Here is a 20,564-nt window from a genome sequence, read left to right as displayed (position 1 = left end):
TGTTTTGGACGGCAACTCCCATCCAGCCTAACTAGCATAGTCAATGGTGAGTAATCAAGGGCATTGTAGCCCAAAACATCTGCAGAGCACCGTTTTCAGACCCCTGATGTACAGGGCCGCACTGGGCCACATAACATTTTGAAGTCAGACCAGCATTGATCAAGTATTGAGTGACATTGCACATGATCTTGAAGCCTCAAGGTGACCCATTTCCCCAGGATTTGGTCTATCTGGGAGAGGTCCCACTATGGGGCAGTAGTGGATTGGCTCAATGGGATCCATGCCTGCCCTTTTTTACAGGGATATTGGAGAGCCACAATTGCCAGACAAAACTCTGCCAGAAGAGTGCATTGCTAGATACAAACTAGAAAGAAAAGTATCCTTTTGGAAGGCAGTGTGTTGTTGCTTTGTAAAAGAGAATAACATTGGGAATTTAATAGACATTAGATGGAAGATTATTCCAGAGTGAGGGACCACTAACAGAAAATGCTTTTCCTCCAAATATTTAACAATGGAGCAATAGTGTCATTTAAATGCATTGTCTGCCTTAGACTAATGGTCTGGATTTCTGGCTCCATAAAGCCCTTTATTAATGTATGTATGGGGTATAAGTGCAGAATTATCTGGGGTGCAATAGTATGCTGTACAAAGAGAACTCACCCAGGGGGTCACAGGTAGTTTTCAGGGGTGGTAGAGGAGCAGGTATATTTATTTATTTGTATTTGTAGAGCGCACTAACAACCCCAAGGCACCATTACAGGAAATTGTATGTAAGCTTGATTAAAGGGTTACATTGGAGTACAGTAGGGTCTCTTGGTTGCAGATACAATGGTAATAACAGACGTGAAAAAACAAGTTTCATTGTTAGCATATGATACATTAATGGGAGAGATCATTCTTAAATGGTGTTAGCATCCGGCCACAATACGGCGAGATGTGACGGTGAGAGCTGGTACAGAGTCATACAATCAGACAAATAACCTTGTTTTAATAGCTTTGCGGAAGGCTAAATGAGAGTCAATCATCCTAAGGTGTCTGGGAAGAGCATTCTAGGCATTCTAGTGTGAAGCGGTCATAGTAGGGAAGCTGGTGCCGCCTGCATGGTCTCTACAGGTCTTGGGAGTGGCGATCATGTTAGGTCAGGTATAGGTATAGGTAGGGGGAACAGAGGAGGGTGTAAGTGCCTGAGGTAGAGAAATATGTTTGAGTGAAATGATCAGCGATTAACAAGATTTTCTTTGACGAGTAGGGCCCTGAGGCCCTTCCTGAATTGTAAAATGAAAGGATTTGTTTAATATTATTAGCAAATGGAAACTGTTATGGACCTCCTCTCAGCCAATCTGAATGTGCGGAATGCAGTCAATAACTCCTGGTATTGACTGCATTCCAGACATTCTGACTCCAGAAGAAGCCAGGGAATCAACAGAAACCATGTAATTAAAAAAAACAACAGTGACATTTCTGAACAAGATTTCTTACAACACAACAATATAACTTAACTTAACACGCCAAAGAGAAAGCATGGAACAATACTTTCGGTTTTTTTAAAGAGATTCTGCTCACCTTGACATTGCTCCTAATTCAAGCTTGTGTGAATACTGATGCATTCAAGCGCCCAGATGCCTTTGGGCCCGGTGCGCTTTATGACTAAACAAAATACAAATACAAATTTAAGCCAAGTTTACAATTAAAATGCTTACCTTATAAATATTACAAAATAAAAGCACATTTTATTTAATAGCAGGTTTTGGCTGCTTTACTCACTATTAAACTAAATATAAATGTGTGCAGTCGCACCTAGAGAGTTCCAAGTGGCAGATGGAATTACCAATAACGATATCAGACCCAAATAACCAGACAGTCTCAAAGAAAATGGCAAAATACTACTTTATTATCAGCTCAATAAAGTAGGGAAACCTGATGAACAACGAGTTGTAGTCGACACACTCATGATAATAATTTGATTATACAAAGGCTTTACACACCAATATAAGTCAGATATGATGTCATCTTAGGTGGCAAACTTCAAAATCCTATTAATGGGAGGGACTGGTTAAGGAAACATATGTACTTGTAGTACGTATAAGTGTTAGTGTCATTTTTGGATGGCCCTTATCTGGTAGGCATGCCTTGAACTACCTCTAAATACATACAATGCCGGGTAAAAGCAGAATAACAGCAGCGGATTGGCTTCTGCAACATTGTATAATACACTGCTACATAGACCCTCATGATTGGTTGGCATACTCTACCAATCTTGGACTTTCTGCTCGTTAGCAGCATGTAAGCAAAACAAAACCCAGGTGCAGAGTACAACGTCCAGTACTACCCACTCGCCCAATTAGTCCATCATCTCTCATCGGTCAGGCCTTAAGCCAAGGCTTCTTCTTTGCAGTTGACCTTGTGGACTGTTCTCTTTTCCGGGACTTTTAAAGGAGTGTCGGTCCACCACGATCTTCGTCTGGCACTTAATAAATAGGCCTTGTTTTCAAGTTCTGAATCACGTGTGAGGAGACCACAATTTTGTCAATTTTTACCTTTTATTTAGTGCTATTTAATTCAATTATACTGGGTGTCATTACTCCTCATGGCCGCTGGAGACTTGGTTGCTCTACCTCACATATGGTTTCTGCATCCTTGATTGCCCAATACTTGGCACTTGAATATGTTTTCGTCTTTGCTTAATCTAAGAGTAATATGTCTTACGTACATGGCTTATTCTTTAGACTCCCTTGAAATTATTCCTTGATGTGGCATCCTTGATCCCAGGCCAATAGATTCTGTGTTCCTCACACAAAGCTATTTCCAGCGCCTCTTAGCTCTGCAGCCCTGGTCTCTCTCTGAGGTAGCTTGCTTGGTCCTGCGTCCATCTTTTCATAATGGCCACTTTAATCGCGTTATATTTTATTCTGCAGCAAGCTTCTATATGTCTCATCTACCCTGCATTTCTGTGTATGTACATTCACTTCGTCTCTTCTCACACATGATTTCTTCACATTTGATTACATGTTGCTCTTATCACTTCAGTTACATCTTTATTCTTTAAGCATAAGCATATCGTTTCAGTGCGTGTTTGTGTCTTCTCTTGCCTGATTTCAATTTCAGCTCTTCGATGTCCAATGGTGTATGCAGACATCCTTCCACCACGTTAGTGCGAGGGTACATTCAATATGGTTGTCTGAGTGCATAACGTCTCTCATATCGTTGATGTCGTATTGGGACCATACCTGGTGTCACGCATAGTGCCCTCTTGCTACTATTCCACTATGACGGAGGTGAGGGGGCGGGTACTAGAGATGACGGGTACATCTGCTCCTTTACATTTTACTACACTAACATAGCTGTTATTGCTACTACCACCATGTGCAATTACCATTATAGACCTCAGGAGCAGTCATTATCGCTTGGAATAATGACAGTTCACCAAACATTATCCTGCAATAACAACTGCTCCCTCTATACGTCTCTAATGAGTTTTTTTTTATTCAGAAAACAAATATAATTTGTTTTTACTTATTTGTTGTTGTTAACACATTTAATGAGAGAACGATGGCAATGGAACAAGCACTAAATGTCTGAATGAAACCATGTGTATGTTTGTCTGTACACTGCATTGCAGTATAAATGTTGCACCGAGTACAAGACACCAACCAAAAGCACCCACTTTCAGAATCAATGGCTCTTCTGAAGCCCGGCCAACGCTTACATATTGGGTAAGAATCCATTCTGCATGGCTGAACTCCAGGGCTGAACTGCACCTGAAAATAAATGTGGTCGCCCCTCCCTCCCAAAAAACTGTCCCACATTTGCTGATCGCAGTAGGTGACCTTTTGCATCAAACTGTGTATTTTAGTGAAATATTCCTAAAATATGTGCACGTAGTTTTAGGACTAGTTCTGTAAAATGTTGCCTTTTTCAGGACATTGATCCAGTCTTCTTGGTTAAGACGACAAGCTGCACAATGCACCCCGTCATCAAAATGGCCCAAAACCTGCCCATTCTGTCATTTCAGTAATCAACCTATAGGGCAGTGAAGGCCTGCGTCATTTCAAAGATCAATTTCCCTCTACATTTTCAAATATATTTGCAAAAAGGGAAAGCTTGATTTGGGGTGATTCTAACGTTAATAATTTACAGAACCACCAACCACCAAAATGTCAGAGTCGCTGCTGCCATTCTGAGGTACCCGACTGCCGCAGCCACTTGCTGTAAGTGCTTCAAAGGGTTTACGAATGAAACGTATTGCTCCTCGCCATTTGCCTCTTGCCATCAGGGGGGAATTAAGGGCCCGATTCATGGAATATTTGCGGGGTTAAAAGTAAATTTGCACTGCTGAACAGTGACTTTGCACTGCCGACAGAAACCCTGATTCATGGAACCGTGCAAAGTGTTTTTGTGCAGTGCAAAGTCCGGCCAAAGTCAGTGCATAGTCATTTTTCCAGTGCAAAATTACTTTGCCCGGACTGTGCACGGCAAAAAAACACTTTGCGCAGTTCCATGAATCAGGGTTTGAATCAGTAGTGCAAAGTCACTTTTCAGCAGTGCAAATTTACTTTCAACTGGGCAAATATCCCATGAATCGGGCCCTTACAGCCAGACTCCCAAGGAACTTGGGGTTGGTCACCCTGAGTTACCTGGGGGGAACCAGACGTGGACTCCCTGCTCACTGTGCTCAGAGAGGCACAGCTCCACCTCACTCATGAGGCCCAACAAGGCTGAAACACGTGCATGGGGTTGCTTTTGGTACTCTTGTTCAGAGAGGAATTGTCATAGCATTTCGGTGCTGGACTGCCCATGTGGGCGGGACAAAGACTGATATGCAAATGGATATTTCCCATCTGTGAAAGGTACAGTGAGCAAAAAGCGTGTGCTGCAAACTCTCATCTCAGAACAGGTTATCATGCCATGTTCTTTCTGGAGAGGAGCGCCTGCTACCTTCTTTGGAAAGACTCCCTCATTTAGGCGACCATTGCCGCTGGTGGCGGTGGTACAATCCTGAACACCAACATTGGCTAGGAGGAGCACAACGCACCAAATTGTGTCATCAATTTCACTACCTTCTGTGAGAGTGAACACCTCGGCAAACCCCGATTCCACATATGTGACGTCAAAAAGCGATATAAAAATATAAATGAAAGCAAAAATCTCACTGGTGTATAAATCAATGTGTTTTGTATATAAATTAGTAACTCAAATATTAACGAGTTCCGGCGTGTAGCATGCTTGCTTCTGCCTACTGCCATAACAAACCGCGGTACTGTTGTTGGGGGGCTGGGTACTTGTTTGGAAGAACACATTTTGGAAATGTACAGCTGGTCGCTGCAGTGCTTTGACACATTAATTTTGTCAAAGTGTGTTAACTTGCTGAAACAGTGGCTCAGCAAATGTTGTTGTCCTGAGTGGCAATTCTGCATAGACGTGGTAGCGCAGTCTTGTAGCATATTTTTCACCTGCTTGTCGATAACATATGAAATGGTTTGATTATGAGCATGTCTATGTAATGAAAACACACCGTTGCATATGTCAATACGTCGTGACAGGCGTCAACTTGCCTCTTAAGAGGAAATTGTGGATTGTACGTACAGAGGCTCTTTTGGAGTGTCGGGAAGAGTCCCCGGGAAACAGCGCAACTGTGATATCGTCATGTGACTAACTCGGAGCGTCAGTAGCAACGGGGCGCAGACATGACAAAAGCGACAGCGGTGATGATGAGTAGTCGGAGGATGACTCCTCTCCTGACCAGTTGTCACGTCGTAAGAAGCGAGAGAGTACACCTCATATCAGCCATCAGGCCCTGACACGGGAGAAGAAAAGTTAAGGGACATTTGCAGCCAACATGCATGATTTTAGCAGATGAGCCCTGACTAAGATGATGATCGACACCGGCGCCACCGTAAATGTGATGCCTGTGACACGCTATGAGAGGCTGTCCCCTCGACCACAACTGCAGCAGAAGGCAGAAAAACTGTATCTCTATGTAGGAAAGAACATGCAAGATACTTAACAATGTTTTCCTCACACATGGGCCTGCAAAGGTATCAGCGACTTCCTTTTGGAATATCATCTTCCACCAAGGTGTTCCAAAACAAGATCAGAAAGGTGCTCCAGGATCTCCCCGGCATGACCAGCATCAGCAATGAGATCTTGTTGCATGGAAAAACCGAAAGTGAACACAACGCCCGGCTAGCGACAACACTGCAGCGTCTCCAGGACTCAGGGGCTCACGCTCCATGCTGAGAAGTGCGAATTCAACAAAGAAAGGGGTGACCCCAGACCCAACAAAGGTCGCTGATGTCAGGAATGCCAAATCGCTGGCTTTGGCAACAGTAGTCTGACGTTTTTTAGGCATTGACACATATTGAGGGTTATTCATTCCCGACCTAGCGATGGTGGCGGCACCACTGAGGGAGCTTACGAAGAATGACACCAGCCTTCCAACAAATAAAAGACTCCATGTGAGAGAACGCCACCATGGCATTTTTAGACACCACAAGCAACACTGAACTTCTTGTGGACACCAGCCCTGTGGGACTGGGTGCAGTCCTCACTTAGACCAATCAAGACGATGCCGTCTATCCGATTGCCTTCGCCTGCAGGGTACCAACGCCAACAAAACAAAAATATGGCCATATTGAGAAGGAGGCAATGGCCATTTTATGGGGATGACAGCATTTTCATGTCTACATCATAGGACATCAGACCAATGTGCTCACTGACCACAGAGCATGCATACTAATTTTCAAAGGATCGGCGTAACACCCCCCTTTGCGGATTGAACAGTGGATGCTACAACTACAGCTGTTCAATGTAGAACTCGCATACAGAGCTCGAGCAGACAACCGAGCTGACTTTCTGTTCCGGCACCCTAGACCCGCAACACCAAAAGAGTGAAAAGTGGCACAAGAGACCAACAATCACATTTGCTAAATCATTTGATGTGAACAGCCGAAAACTATGAAACTGCAAGACATTATAGAAGAGACAGAGAAAGACACGTGCCTGCAAATCGCCAAGGAAGCTATCCTGACCGGTGAATGGAAGACGTTCCTAACATTGATATCGTATTGTACCGTGGCTGTGCAAGAAACGCTGCAGATTCTGTCCGGCATTCGCCACAGGCTATCCCTCTGCCCGGAAGGGTTAGTGTTGAAAGGGCACATAATTGTGACCCCAAAAAGCCTAGAAGAAAGAGTGTTACAACTAGCACACGAAGAGCATCTAGGAGTCATCAAGACGCATGCACTTGATGACACCTGATGCCCTACATTCAGCACAAAGAGGTGGCTCTGGTGGGATCATGCAGCACATGTCAGGCCTCCCAGTGCCTGGGTCTGCCCTGACCCATTGACAGCCCACTCCAGAGTCAGCAATGGTGCGATGCTGTCAACACCGATTTCTGTACAATAGCCAATCCTGGTAGCTGTGGATACATTCACCAGGTACACGGCAGTGGAACCAATACAATCCATGGATGCAGCGTCGTTGATCACTGCACTTGAAAAAGGAATTGTGGTGCACAGGATTCCGAACAAGATCAAGAGTGACAATGAGCCGCCCTTCACAGGAAGGGAACTATAAGGGTTCCTGGACAACTTAAACGTCAGCCATCACAGAATAAACCCATACTGGCCACAAGCTAATGGTGATGCAGAGAGATTAATGGCCTCAATCGATAAAGTCATCCGGATAACCAAAGATCAACGATGGTCGTGGCTGCCTGAAGTGTACCGGTTTCTCTGCTCATACGGGCAGATGCCACATTCATCAACGCAAGTGAGCCTGTCTGCCCTAATGTTTGGAGTCTCCATAGAGGTCAGACTCCCTCTCCATCAGACCTGGACAGCCCCAACTGTGAACAATGAGTGGGTAGTACGAACACATCAAGCCCACAATGACCATGAAAGTCGGGCATGATATGCAAGCCTGAGCAGACTGCAGATAGGAGACATGGTCTTGGTCAAGGGCAGGTCACCCCTGAGGACAATGGCTCTATCCTATGAGTCACAACCCTGGACAATCATGGAAAAGGAGCATGGCATGTTGATGGCAGCGTGGGGAGTGAGACAGTGACCAGGACCTCCTCTCTCTTTAGAAAAGAGCTGCAGCTCATGTGGAGAGAGAAACAGGAGACAGTCCCTGAGAACAGCGGAGACCTCAACGCAGAAGGTGAGCCTCTGCATGAAAGGGAAGAAACAATCTCTGAGGACCCAGAAAGGCATCCACGAAACACCCGGGATAGCGAGCAAAGACCACCGGACGTGGCAGCAGCTCTGAGCCAGGACAGTCATCCTGGTACTCCTTTCAGAGTAAGCCACAGTCCTCCACCAGACTCTGAGGCTTTGTTCTACATGGAATATATTGATGCTCTAAGAACATAGAATGAGGATTGAACTCTGGCACCAAGGGAAACCTGTTTCTTCTGTTTATGTATTTGTTATCTTTCATCCAATTTGGGGAGGGATGTGATGTAGTCATGTAACTAACTGGGAGCGTAATTTATTTATTTAGTATTTATTGGGTATTTATAATGTGCCTCTACACAATGTGTTTCGAGGCGCAACAAGACAAGAGGGTGGGGGAAACAGTGAGGTCAAAACAAAAACGATCCTAGTAGGCCTTGTGACATTCGGATCTTGCAAGTGCAGTAAAGAGAAGTGCAGGGGAGAGGGGAGGGAGGGAAGTTCCAGTCAGGGTGGGAGGGCCTGTGTGAAAAGTGAGTGCCAGGGGAAACCAGGTGGACAGGGCCAGAGGAAAGCAGAGAATGCAGGAGAAGGAAGGTCCACGAGCTATGTGTGAGGCAAGCGGCTGGAAGGGCTACAAGGGTGCAGGCCCAGCCAGGCTGGCGCAGGGAGAGGGTTCCAGAAGGGCAAGATCAAGTAGTGGGGGTCCGGAAGGTCAGGGAAGAACAAGTGCAGGGGTAGACTGGATTAGGGGAGCCTGGTGCCCTGTAAGACTCTGAAGAAACCAGGCACCAGTCAAGAAGCAGACATGGACATCAGCAGGGGAGGGGGAGAGGGAAGGAGGAAGAGAAAAGCAAGGTTTTGAGCAGCTTCAGGAACTTAAGGAGATCTGGCTCAAGTCTGAGATGGGCATATAGGCCATTCCAGAGGGATGCACTTGTGGAGGAGAGAGATGTACTCCCACTCTCTGCTTGGAAAAGTGTCTGATTTGCAGAGAGTTAGAGTTAGGCGACCGAAGGGTACTAGCAGGGAGGTATTTAGGGAGAGGGAGTTGGATGTAGAGGGGTCCCAGGCCCCAGAAAGCCTTGTGGATGATGCAGAGGGACTTGAACTTGATCCTCACAGCACCCGGGAGCCAGTGGAGAGATTTTAGGGCTGGAGAGATGTTGTCCCTGTGCTTGAGGCCAAGGATAAGTCTTGCAATGCTATTCTGGCTTAGTTGTAGCAGGGCGAAAGGAGGACTTAGGCAGATTAAGGAAGAGGCTGTTGCAGTAGTCTAGCCTGGCGTGGACCAGGGCTCTGGAGACATCCAGTTTCTGGGGGAAGGTGAGGAAAGGGAAAATGTCTCTGATGGTGTGCAGCTGAATGTGGGCCTTCTTGGCAAGGGAGAAGAGAGAGGAGTCGAAGATGACAAGGTGTTTTGCCTCACAGGAGGGTGATTGGAGGGGGCCCATGAAGCTTGGCCAGAGTTTGGGAGGGAAAGAGGACCCAGGGGTCCCAATCAAAAGGATCTCTGTCTTACTGGCATTAAGGAAGGTATTGTTAGCAGTGTACCATGCCTGAATAGCAGACGGGCAGTCAGGTAAGAGAGGGGAAGAGGAGATTGCAGAAGAAGAAAGTTTGAAGGAGAGCTCTGTGACATCCACCTTAGACTGTAAGTTAGCAGAGAAGGTGGATATCAGACGGGCAAGAGGCACTAGGCAGATGCTGAAAAGCCAAGTTGTGAGGATAGAGCCCTGAGGCACTCTGCAGGTAGAGAGTAAGATGGTGGAAAGAAAAGGGCCCAGTTGAACCTGGGAAGGTCAGTCTGAGAGGAAGGAGGTCAACCAGTCCAGAGCCAGGTCCATGATGCTAAGCGTATCATGGAGACGATTTATCAGGGTGGCATGATTGACCATATTAAAGGCAGAGGAAAGGTCAAGCAGTATGAGAACGGAAGGAGAGCTGGAATCGAGATTAGGGAGCAGGTCTTCACAGGTGTTCAGGAGATCAGTTTTCTGTGCCTCTGGCAGCTCTGTAGCCAGACTGGTGGTCGTGGAGACAACCAACAGATTCAGTGTGCATCAGCTGGGAGATGGCCAGCATCATAACGGTGTACGCAACAAAGGGAATAAATGAGGGTGAAAAGCCTGGCAACCTCACTTAGTGATTTTCACAGGTCTAACTCCGAGTGTGGCTCCGTCATTTGCCTTTGGCACCCAGCCAGGCCTTTTGCGTGCAACATCACAGTAACCATTAGCCCAGCTGGCAGTTAGTCTATTCCTAGAGACTTCCAGACAGTTTCCGCAGTCTACGGCATGCGCATGCAGAGGGTTAGTCCTGGCGTTTCGGGCCTGGCCGGGCATGCACACGGGAAGTCTCCAAGACGGCTCCGCCATGCGAAATGCCTGAACCCACAAAGGGTGGAAATGTTTATTCTTAGTGTAACCGATACCCATTTCTAATTGTATAATTGGGCCTGGTCTGGGTTGTCAGAACATTTTTTGGATAAAGATATTTTGGCCAGAAACATATGTATGAGACTGACATCAGAATTAGGCAGTTAATGGGGAAGCAGGCTCTATATTAAATCCAGACATTCAACTGTGAGTGTTATGCCATTAGCCCCAAAGCCTGCAACAATAACAATTGGAAAATGGTATGTTCATAGGAAAATAGAAAACCTCACAATAAAACAGCATCTACATTAAGCACAGACATATGTGAAATATAACATTGAGCTAACATCATACCAAGAGAAACAAATGTTTGGCTTCGAAATTTCCTAAGCTGTGACCAAAATTGGTTCTTATCCCAAAATGATTGCCAGGCATACACTGGCACTACTTCGAAAAACATTTCTAGCCTTTCATTGTGTTACCTGTGTCAGTCATCCCTCCACAGCATTTCACTAACTTGTGAAAATCAGGTCACTCATTTAGGTAATTCGTGCCACCTTCCTTTACCTAAAGTGGGACCCCTTCTTCTCCGAAATTCTACTCACCTGCGCAAATGTCACGAGCTCCAAAATGCACGTATTTCCTCATTTCGTTTCCCACAAACTCAAAGTTTCTTTTCATCAAAATGTCACACCTTCTTCAGGAAATATTAATTGCGTTTCAGCAATATGCCAAAATGTCACTTACTTTTGAGAAGCACAACACTTATTTTACTCAGATATGTGCTTCATTTTCCCAAAACATTTTGCAGTACACTCATCAATGTTCCCAGAATTAGATTTCCCATCAAAACACCTGAATAAATTGTTGTCAGCATGTTACCACCAAAAGCTCTAGATGTTGGACGAACATCTAGCAAAGCTGAGTAAGAACTTCTGCCAAGGACTGGATCAGAACCCGAACCCTCTGATCAGAAGACTCCCTGCCACCACTGCAAACCCTTCGACCGCTACCGCGGCCCATCACAGCGAAGACCCTGTGAAACCAGCCCTACTATGACAAGACCACACAGACCAAGAAGAAAACAAACCCACGACTACATACTGAACCCGAGAAGATGGAGTAATGAGGCTCAAGCCTCGGCATCCAAAAATCACTGCTGGTGGTTACATTCTATCAGCAAGAAGAAGAAGCGCCCACCAACGGTCTATGCTGGCACTAAGCGGATCAGAGCGGTTTCTCTCCTGTTTCCAGAGGGCGTACCTCCCGACTGCTGGTGCAGAGATGGCCACACTGTCTCACACCCCCATGCAAGAGCTGTGAATGGTCTCAACCACCCCGCCACCAGCCTTGACCATCCCACCTTGTTCTTGTCTCGATAGTGCCCCCAGTGGACTCGGTGCCCAGCGGGCATATCAGAGCCACATTTTCAAATGTTTTTTTTAAGATTGAAGCAAGAAAAGTATAGGTAAAATCACCGGAGGTATGTTAGTCTCTTTCGCCTCAATGGCCTCAGCGTACAATTTACTTTTCCAACTCCAGTCCTAGAAAAGGTACGACGTTCATTTATCAACAGTCATTCGATGGCTTTTCTGCTGACATATTTTTCCAGAAAAAAACATTTAAAAAATATGGGGCTGTGGGGAAGGGTATATAAAGGGCTGGGGGGTCGGGAATAGTGTTACATTGATAGAGGAGTGGAATTTTTGGGGGGGGGGCCCAAAAAGAAAATGTGGTTGGGTTTTTGCAAGAAAAAATAGTTCGGCATAAAACCCATCGAAAAAATGACTGTCGATAAATGAAGATGAAACCCTAGAAAATGATTGGAAAAGCTTTGATTATGGAGACCTGTGGAGCTACATGAAGCCCCCCCCACCCGCGCGTTCTCCCCGGGTGTGGGGGTGGAGCGGGAACTTTTGCCTTGTGCCTTCTGTTTAAGATAGCAGTTGCCTCATGAGCTTACCAAACCATTGCACGCTTATCTCATCTGTGCGGCTCACAGCCCTGTCCCCCACCCTCCCTCAAGAAGAGAAGGGTTTACCTAAAGTGATGCATAGATTATCCTTCTTTGAATATTATAATAGCGATGTTGTCAGATGCCATGCACAGCAGTTTTGCTGATCCTGCAAGGGCCTCTGTGTTGCGCTTTCAGCACAGGTGTTCCCCAAGTGTTTACCTTTTAAAGAGCTTTGGAATCCGATCAGCCGCTGTCTCAACCAGTTGCTCCAGTAATCAATCATTGCAAAGTGCAGGATACATGACAGCTCAGTGTGTATACATTAAATTTACTTTGGCTCAAAATGTCGTTAATCCGAGACGTGAGTGCATGTTTGCGTGTGCATTAGTCTTCCTGGCCCTCATGTTCTCCCTCTTTCATCTTCCCCTGCAGGGAGGAGTCAAGGTCCTCATCACAGGGCCCTGGCAGGAAGCGGGTAACAACTACAGCTGCCTGTTCGACCAGATCTCAGTGCCTGCCTCCTTAATTCAACCAGGAGTACTGCGCTGCTACTGCCCAGGTAAGGGATGAGCGGCGTGAGGACCAATGCCTTGACTATGATATATTTGAGAGGCACACCTCTAGTGAGTATGGTAACATTATTGTTTTCTTTTTTTGGCCAGTAACCAATGTTTTCAGAATCAAATTGGAGCTTTGGAGGGGGCGGCAGCCAATCAGGTTTTGCAGATCACGGGATGAAATCTCTGATCTCAACCTGTGTTCCACAGAACCAGCAGGCTGCCTCCCCTGCTGAGGGCCTCCATCTTATTCCTCACCCTCCCCTTTTTTTTCTTTTCTTTCCCCAACCTCCTTCCCCTGCCCCTCTTATCTTACTTTTGCAGCGACAGCTTACCTCCTCCCTTTCATGGCCGCAATGGTAATAGAAGAGGGGCGCCATTCAGAGCCCCACCTTCGACAACCATGGCAGCCATTTTGGATCAGTATTTTCAAATCACTGCGTCCCGTTCAGTGAATGAAAATACTTTTATTTTAGCGCTTCTGGGGTGCTAATGGCGAAACAAACCGTTCCAATGGCATTAACACCCTGTTCAAATTGTACAGAGAAGCCCCAAGGGGCAGCGTTGGTGCTGGTCCCCTTCACGGTATCTGGCGTTTAATTCAAAAAGAAAAGTTTGAATGATTAAAGTTGGGAGGATTTTTTTGTTTTTTAAAGCCAGAAGTTTGAACCTACATACCACAAGGGAAGTGGGTCAGAAAGTGCAAAACAGCCTTGTGTACCTGATCGGACGGGAGTGAAGTGGGCCCCAAATGCCAACAACTCTTGTCAATTTCCGCTGTTGTCAAGGTAGCCAGAATTCACTGGCAACATGTGCGTTTGTGTATGTAACCAAAAACAACAGACACACCTGAGTTTCATCACCTTTCTTTGCAGGCCTCTTTCTTCCAGGAAGCTGAACATTCTGCAGGTGGATTGAGTCCACAGACACATTCTCAGGGTTTCATATGAATTACAAACAGCAATTTCTCACGCCGTGAAAAACTGCAACCCAGTAAAGTATTCAGCGTGAAAATATTTGTTCTGAGTTTCCATGCAGGCTTGAACATTGTGTTTTTCTTTTCCAAAATCTATCACAGATAGTTATTAAATGCACCCATTGCTAAAGTAAGCTCGCCTAATGGCTCAGCACTGGTTTATTAAAGTCTTTATCCTTAATAGGAATATAAAAAATGCATTTTTTGGAAATATTCAGACAATAGTAACAGTATATTTGTTTTATTTTAATTTATATTGATGCCTTGAAACACATACTGCAACGTGCAATTTCAGAATTTAGCTATGTAGCTATGTAGAAATGAAGTCATGTGGCGGTGGCCAGAGAGCCGATCAGTATCCCTAGTTACTGGCCTTCATTTGACTTAAGGGAAGGGTGCACAAGCGAAAGTGTTTAAGGACAGTATGGGCCAATCATATAGCCTTGATAGCAGAGCCTGATCTAACCTAGGCATCCAAGGCAGAGAAAACAAGTTAAAAGCCCAAGTGAAGTAAAGGGCCTTTATTAAGTTTTCTGGCACCTTTAGCAGCTGGTATATCCCGGTCCAGCATCAACTAAGGCTGTTAGAACCTGGGACATCCAGCCGGGTCTTTTCTTTTTTCTTTAATGAGAGAAAGCTGAAATCGCTCTGAACGCAAAAAACTCAGAATTCAGAAAGATTCCCACATTTACAAAAAGAAAAGGAAAGATGGCCGCCGTGAACACAAGAAAAGGTGCTGTTTCACAAATACAGTAGCCCCATTTGTCTTTCATGCCCACGACGAGTTGAGGAGAGGTAGAGACGAGTGCTGGCTGTCTTTTATTGGCTGACTCTTAAGATCAGTCATGCTATCAAAACGTAATTATGCCAGTGCTGCTGTCCACTCACCTCCCAACCTCGATTTCTATCGCCTTGGAGTCCCTCCTCTGATCACTGCCAGTGCTTTCAACACGCTGTGTTTTTTAAAGGGGTTATAAAGCCAAATAGCAGTAGTTCCAAAAATGAAGAACTTCATTTAAAAGAGTGAGCGCCACCTTAAAGATTTGCAAATCATAAAGGAATTGCGAAACTTCATATAGACTTGATTAAAAAAAGGATATAAGCAAATGTCAGCACAAAAATGTATACTGTCCACTCAAGACCAGAATCAAGAAAGTACAGCAGATGAGACAGCCACTAATGGCCTTTATAGGGTTGATGATGACCGGTGGAGTGCAAACATGTTCTAATATCAAATTCCAGGAGTGGGGCCTTTTACTGAGAATTGTGAATCAAAATTAGGAACACAAAAAATCTCCAACTGAAAAAGCGAGATCCTTCTAAGCAAGAAGAAGGAGGGTCCTAAAATTGACAAGAAGTAGAAAGGACAGTCGCCCTCCTACTACTTTAAAAAAAAGGGGTGCCTGCTGATCCAGGCCTCATGACTAATCAGTAGTTACTCCGGTACTCTCCTCCCATTATCTTCCGTCTACTACCAACTTGTGGTGATTCTATGCATCTCTCAAATAGGACCAGAAAATGTGCCAAAACTATATTTAAAAAAATCAAGAGATGCCTAGTACACCTCTTCTGCATTTGCCTGGCCATGCATATGCCCGTAAGGCCTGAGTCTATTGGAGGAATTAACAAGTCTGGTGCTTAGTCAGGTACAGACATTTGGTGTTAGTACTTGGAGGTAGACTTTGGAGAAAAAATACCAGAGTTACTACTGGTGAGCAATTGCCCTAACTCTGATGCTCTGCTACTTCATCCCCAGCACTTGACAACAGGTTATCAAGCAGGGTACATCAATGAATGAATTAACCTTTTATAACTTGCTTAATACCAGACACCAGTGTCCAAGCGCTCGACCAGGATTCGGACCTGTGTTGCTGTGCGTTATCTTGCTTACAAGACAAATGTGTTGCCCCTGAGCTATCCTTCCCGGTATGTGACAATGTTAGGTGAGCAAGTTGCAGCCACCTCAAGACCAAACTGAGAATCTTCTTTTGAGCTTCCATGTGGGTAGGCCCATACATGGCTGGCTCTTGTCCTGGTGTGACTGAGCCAGCCTTTTTTTTATAGAGCCTCTAGTTTGTGGCCGTGGACTTGCTGGTAGCCCTTTTGGGTGTCCGCACCCTGGAATCTGTGGAAAGTGTGTGCTGTGCACTTTGGAGCATCGGTCACATCCATGGCGATGACTGCCTTTGTGTGGGCATGCTCCCTGTAGGTGGCAGCATCCCGAAGGACAGTCTCCAGGAAGAGCTTGGGTTCCTACAGGTCTTCTCGTAGGTGTCGGCGGAGAATCACTGTACTTCACCATTGCATGCCAGATGGCAGACAGTGGGATTTATAACGCCGCAGGAGGTGATGTCTCGGCTCAGAGAACTTTCCTGCACCTCTTGCGCTGTCCTTCCCTCCTTTGCTGCATTCCATTCTGGGTGATTTTCTTGTCCACACAAACTATCCACATAGTTTTCAGTTCTCTTTGAGAATGTGATTTTCTTTTGGAGGCAACACAAAGAGATTTATTATGAGTTTGCCGGTCCGCAGATAAGGTGTACCGGCACCTTTCCAGACTGGCAAACTTCAAGTCTGCTGGTAGGGGATGTGATCTACCAGCAGGCCTTGCCTGCCGGTAGTACAGGCCCTTACCGGCGAACAATTGCTGCAATCACCGGCAACGATATGATCGGTGCCAGTGAATGAGGCATCCCCATCCCATGGAGTAGTATTCTGAAGGGGGATTTACTGGGTGTCTCGGCCACACGTAATATCTGGGAATACCGGGATATTGGCCGGCAGAGACAGCACGGTAGTACCCAGGTATCCCTCCGGAATTACCGGTGGGATACCAGAGCACTTGTAATGAGCCCCAAAGTCTATAAAAGTGTTCTCTAAAAATGTGCTGAAACAAAGCATAAATATTCATTTGGAGGCCCCATGAAAGATTCATCAGGACTTACGAATAATTGCATAAGTGTTCTCTGACTTAACTATCAGATCCAGGTACAAAGAACACGCTCCACATCTGAGAATGTATGTTCCCAAACTTTCATTGCGCATAAGATGAAATGATTTATGTGTCATTAAAAGTTTGTCAGTGCAGTAAAAAGAAATGGTGGAAATTGAGTTGCCGACAATGTTTTGGTGGTAATGATATTTCCAACATATTTACAGCAACACCAAATTACAAGAAGGCTCTTGAAGCAAAGGATTTACCTCCAGAACACTGCTGGGGGTGCATCCTCTACTTTAACCGCAAACATTTGAGGAATCACTGTGGATGAAATTACCGCCCAGTGTAATTCCTTCAGAGTCCCTATGGAGTCCTGAGGCATGTAAGAATGAGGACTAACTCTGCCATACCGCCACATGTAACCTGGCAGGAATTCCACTGGCTTGGGTAGCGGTAACCGTAACTGAGTTTGGTGGTAATTTCTCCAGGATTACCGTCAAACTCACTCCTGTATTGCGACATACTACAGTGTCTCCTTTATGACTCTTAAACTCACATATACAGGGGGCATGATTCGTTGTCTGCAGGCCAATCATTCAAGCAGCAGGATTAAACCTCAGAAATCAGTGGATAACCACACCCCCTCAGCCCCGTAGCACCCCTCTTTCCCAGACAGGAGCTTGGATCCTGTGACCAATAATTGATCAATTGTCCACAAATCTGTTATTCGCATCGTACATCTCCAGAACAGTGTCCTCCTGTTGGCACCATCGACAACAATCCCAGTGGATCCCCACGTCCATGAACCTTAGGTTCCCATGGCCAAACCAGCGACAGTGAACCTGGCCGTGCTCAGAGTCACATCTAAATTACTGTGGTGTTGATTTACACCTACAAATATCCGTCCCATATTGCAACCTCTTTCATGCAGCTATGTCTGCCCCCATTGTCCTGCCCGTCCCAACATGAAAACGGAAGCAGGCAATTGGAGGGGTATAACCAGCAGAACGTGTATGCCCACAGACGTGGCCTAAACATGTCATCATTGTTCTACTGATCCTGGAGTGAGTAGAACACGTGCAGAGCATCTTTACTGGCCAGCGATTCTGGAAGATGTTGCCCAAGGAGGCCGGAATTCTACCAGTTCGCTGACCCTCCTCTGCATTTGCAGTTATGCCAGGGAGGGGAAAGATGACCTTGGTAGAGACCACAACATGTTGATCTTCGATTCCGTAGTCTCTGGTCCCAGGACAGGTAAACAGGACGCAGAGAGCACACAGGAGTCAGCAGGTACAAAAGGTAAGTAGGTTTTGTTGTTATCTCAGGTTACAAGTTAGAAGTGAAGGGAGAGCATAGTTAGGGGCATCCTTCTCATTGTATCTCCCCTCAGTCCTCTGTGGAACCCTGAAGGGAGCCAGGGTTCTATCACCATCTAAGATTCCATGGCCTGCATCGCATAAGGCAATGCAAGCCCCACACTACAGATTCACGAAAACAGTGATTGAATCTGCGGAACCGGTGTGCTTCAAGATTCTTTTCTTTGCCAATATAGACGTCAACCGGGGAGGTCTTTGTGCTGAAGAGTCGAGTTGTGAGCCACCATTGGTCGCACACCTCCAATATCATAGAATGTGACCCTCCGAGAAGCAATGATCCGGGCCTAGACTGCAGCCCCTGTCTCAATCCAACTGTGCTAATAGTTATGATTAATTCAAAGCGTCCCATGTATCACTGTTTGTTGTCTATTGTGAGTCTCTCCGAGGGGGAGGGGCATAACCCCAGGCTGTTGTCCCTTGTTCTCTGTGCCTAGGGAATCAAACATCATCTCATTCATGACAACCACAAGGATGAAACACTTCTGGGTTTGCCTGTTCTCTCGTGCAGGGGTGGGCATGGCTCAGCAGTATGTTTTTGGTGGCTGGACCAACACTGATCTGCAGGTGTTTGGTCTAAAAATGATGAAATGGAAGCTGCCCAGTACACTTCCATTGGTTATGTTTAATTCCAAGCTGTCCATCGCTTGTCTGCTGTCAATACCAAGCTCCCCATGTTTGAGACCTCTTGCGTCCCTCAATCAGAAAATGCCAACCAAAGTTAGAATGAAAGGCACACTTGGTTGACTGGATAGGACCCAGGTGTGTCTTAGGAGATATTCTGCAGGCGTGACTGCGTAGCCCACATCTTTGCCCGAGCATTATCAGACGCACGCCTGTGTGTGCCCGATGCCCGCGGGCTGCGGTGAGCGCTTTAAAAATGTAAATAAATAAATAAATAAGGCCATTGCTTTCTCTGACACGCTGAGAGGTTGGTACCGGCGTACATGTCTCCAGTGTTAGATATTTCCAATAACATCCCATAAATCACTTGTTCGCTTGATAAAGTGTTTCACCGCCTAAGACCGTGGTTCAGAAATTAAGAGCGATGTGTCTTCCCGCATGTCTGATGCCTCCGACTTCGCTGTTGTTCAGTGTTTTGATTGGTGATTTTTTTGGGTCCTATTTTGCCTACCTTTGCCGTTGTTTTTAAGTTCCCATGTACATGTATGCCCTTACAAAATTGCAAAGGTTTTGGACGGTATACAGTCTTAATAACGAACATTTTATGTAGAATGCACATATAACGAAAATGATATAACGAAAAAAACATAATGAAAATGTATGTGGGGTGGGGTAAAGGGTTAAATCTTGTGGGGAAACGTTTGGGGTGGGTTTTCAGGAGTGGGAACCCGGGGTTGGGTGACACCCCACCCCCCAAAAAAGAAACAAAAAATAAAAAGAAAATGTGTTATGTTTTGTCGTTATAAAATGTTTGTTATATGTTCGTTACATGTGCATTCGTTATAAAATTAGTCATGTAACCAATTTCCACCTACCCTTCTGGGCCCCAATGGGTTGTCGGGCACTCAGCGAGTCAAAGATCCATTTTTGATGGGCTGACATGGTAATTACATCTGTGTAGAGTGTTTAACATAAATTGAGAGAAGCATGCTTCGTATTCCGACACGCTTGCATGCTAATTGCAAAAGGATTGTCACCGAAAGCGTGTCTTCAGAGCAACGCTGGATAGGGACAGGGTGGGAGGGATGAGGCAAGCTGCCTCTGCAAAGTGAAATACACACTGTTTGGAGGATGGACCTGTTTTGCCGCTTTCATTCACAAACTTGGTAGGAGCAGCCAGGCAACACCAATGGTTATGGTCCCAGAGCTCCCACCCGCTGGCCATCCTCGATTTATGGGCCCAGGAACATGGAATTTCCGCCCAATGCACTTCCCACAAGGGGAAAGATGGCCGCCTGGCAACATCCCCAGGAGGGATGTCTGTGGTGAGCAGGAAATTGCTCTGGAAATTGCAGGTGTTGGCCGGCGGGAGTCAGTGATGGAGCATCTTTGCAGGGGATGGACAATGCTATTTGTCACCGCTGCCACAGCGCTACCGCCACTAACCCAGGCTGACCGAGTTCTCCTCGCATTGTAAATTGAAAGGGGGTCAATTTGTGAATGGGGGATAGCACAGGGCCATGCAGAGCAACAGAGGTTCGAATCCCGGATCCGTGCTTAGAATTAGGTATGTTATTAAAA

The 20,564-nt window shown here is 45.8% G+C and overlaps 1 protein-coding gene across 2 annotated transcripts in view; it reads left to right on the top strand.

Annotated features, from left to right (window-relative positions):
• CAMTA1 (calmodulin binding transcription activator 1) overlaps nucleotides 1–20,564 on the top strand; it is a 3,643,069-nt gene that overhangs the window by 3,060,767 nt on the left and 561,738 nt on the right. For both annotated transcript variants that reach the window (XM_069610416.1, XM_069610415.1), the window contains one exon: nucleotides 12,948–13,074. In XM_069610416.1, the coding sequence (XP_069466517.1) occupies nucleotides 12,948–13,074 (127 nt within the window). The remainder of the gene's footprint in view (nucleotides 1–12,947; nucleotides 13,075–20,564) is intronic.

The sequence above is a fragment of the Ambystoma mexicanum genome, chromosome 8 (assembly GCF_040938575.1).
Source record: "Ambystoma mexicanum isolate Mex_15411 chromosome 8, UKY_AmexF1_1, whole genome shotgun sequence".
NCBI classification, from domain to species: domain Eukaryota; kingdom Metazoa; phylum Chordata; class Amphibia; order Caudata; family Ambystomatidae; genus Ambystoma; species Ambystoma mexicanum.
The sequence above is the reverse complement of the archived record's forward strand: the minus strand, read 5'-3'. Positions and strand labels throughout refer to the sequence as shown.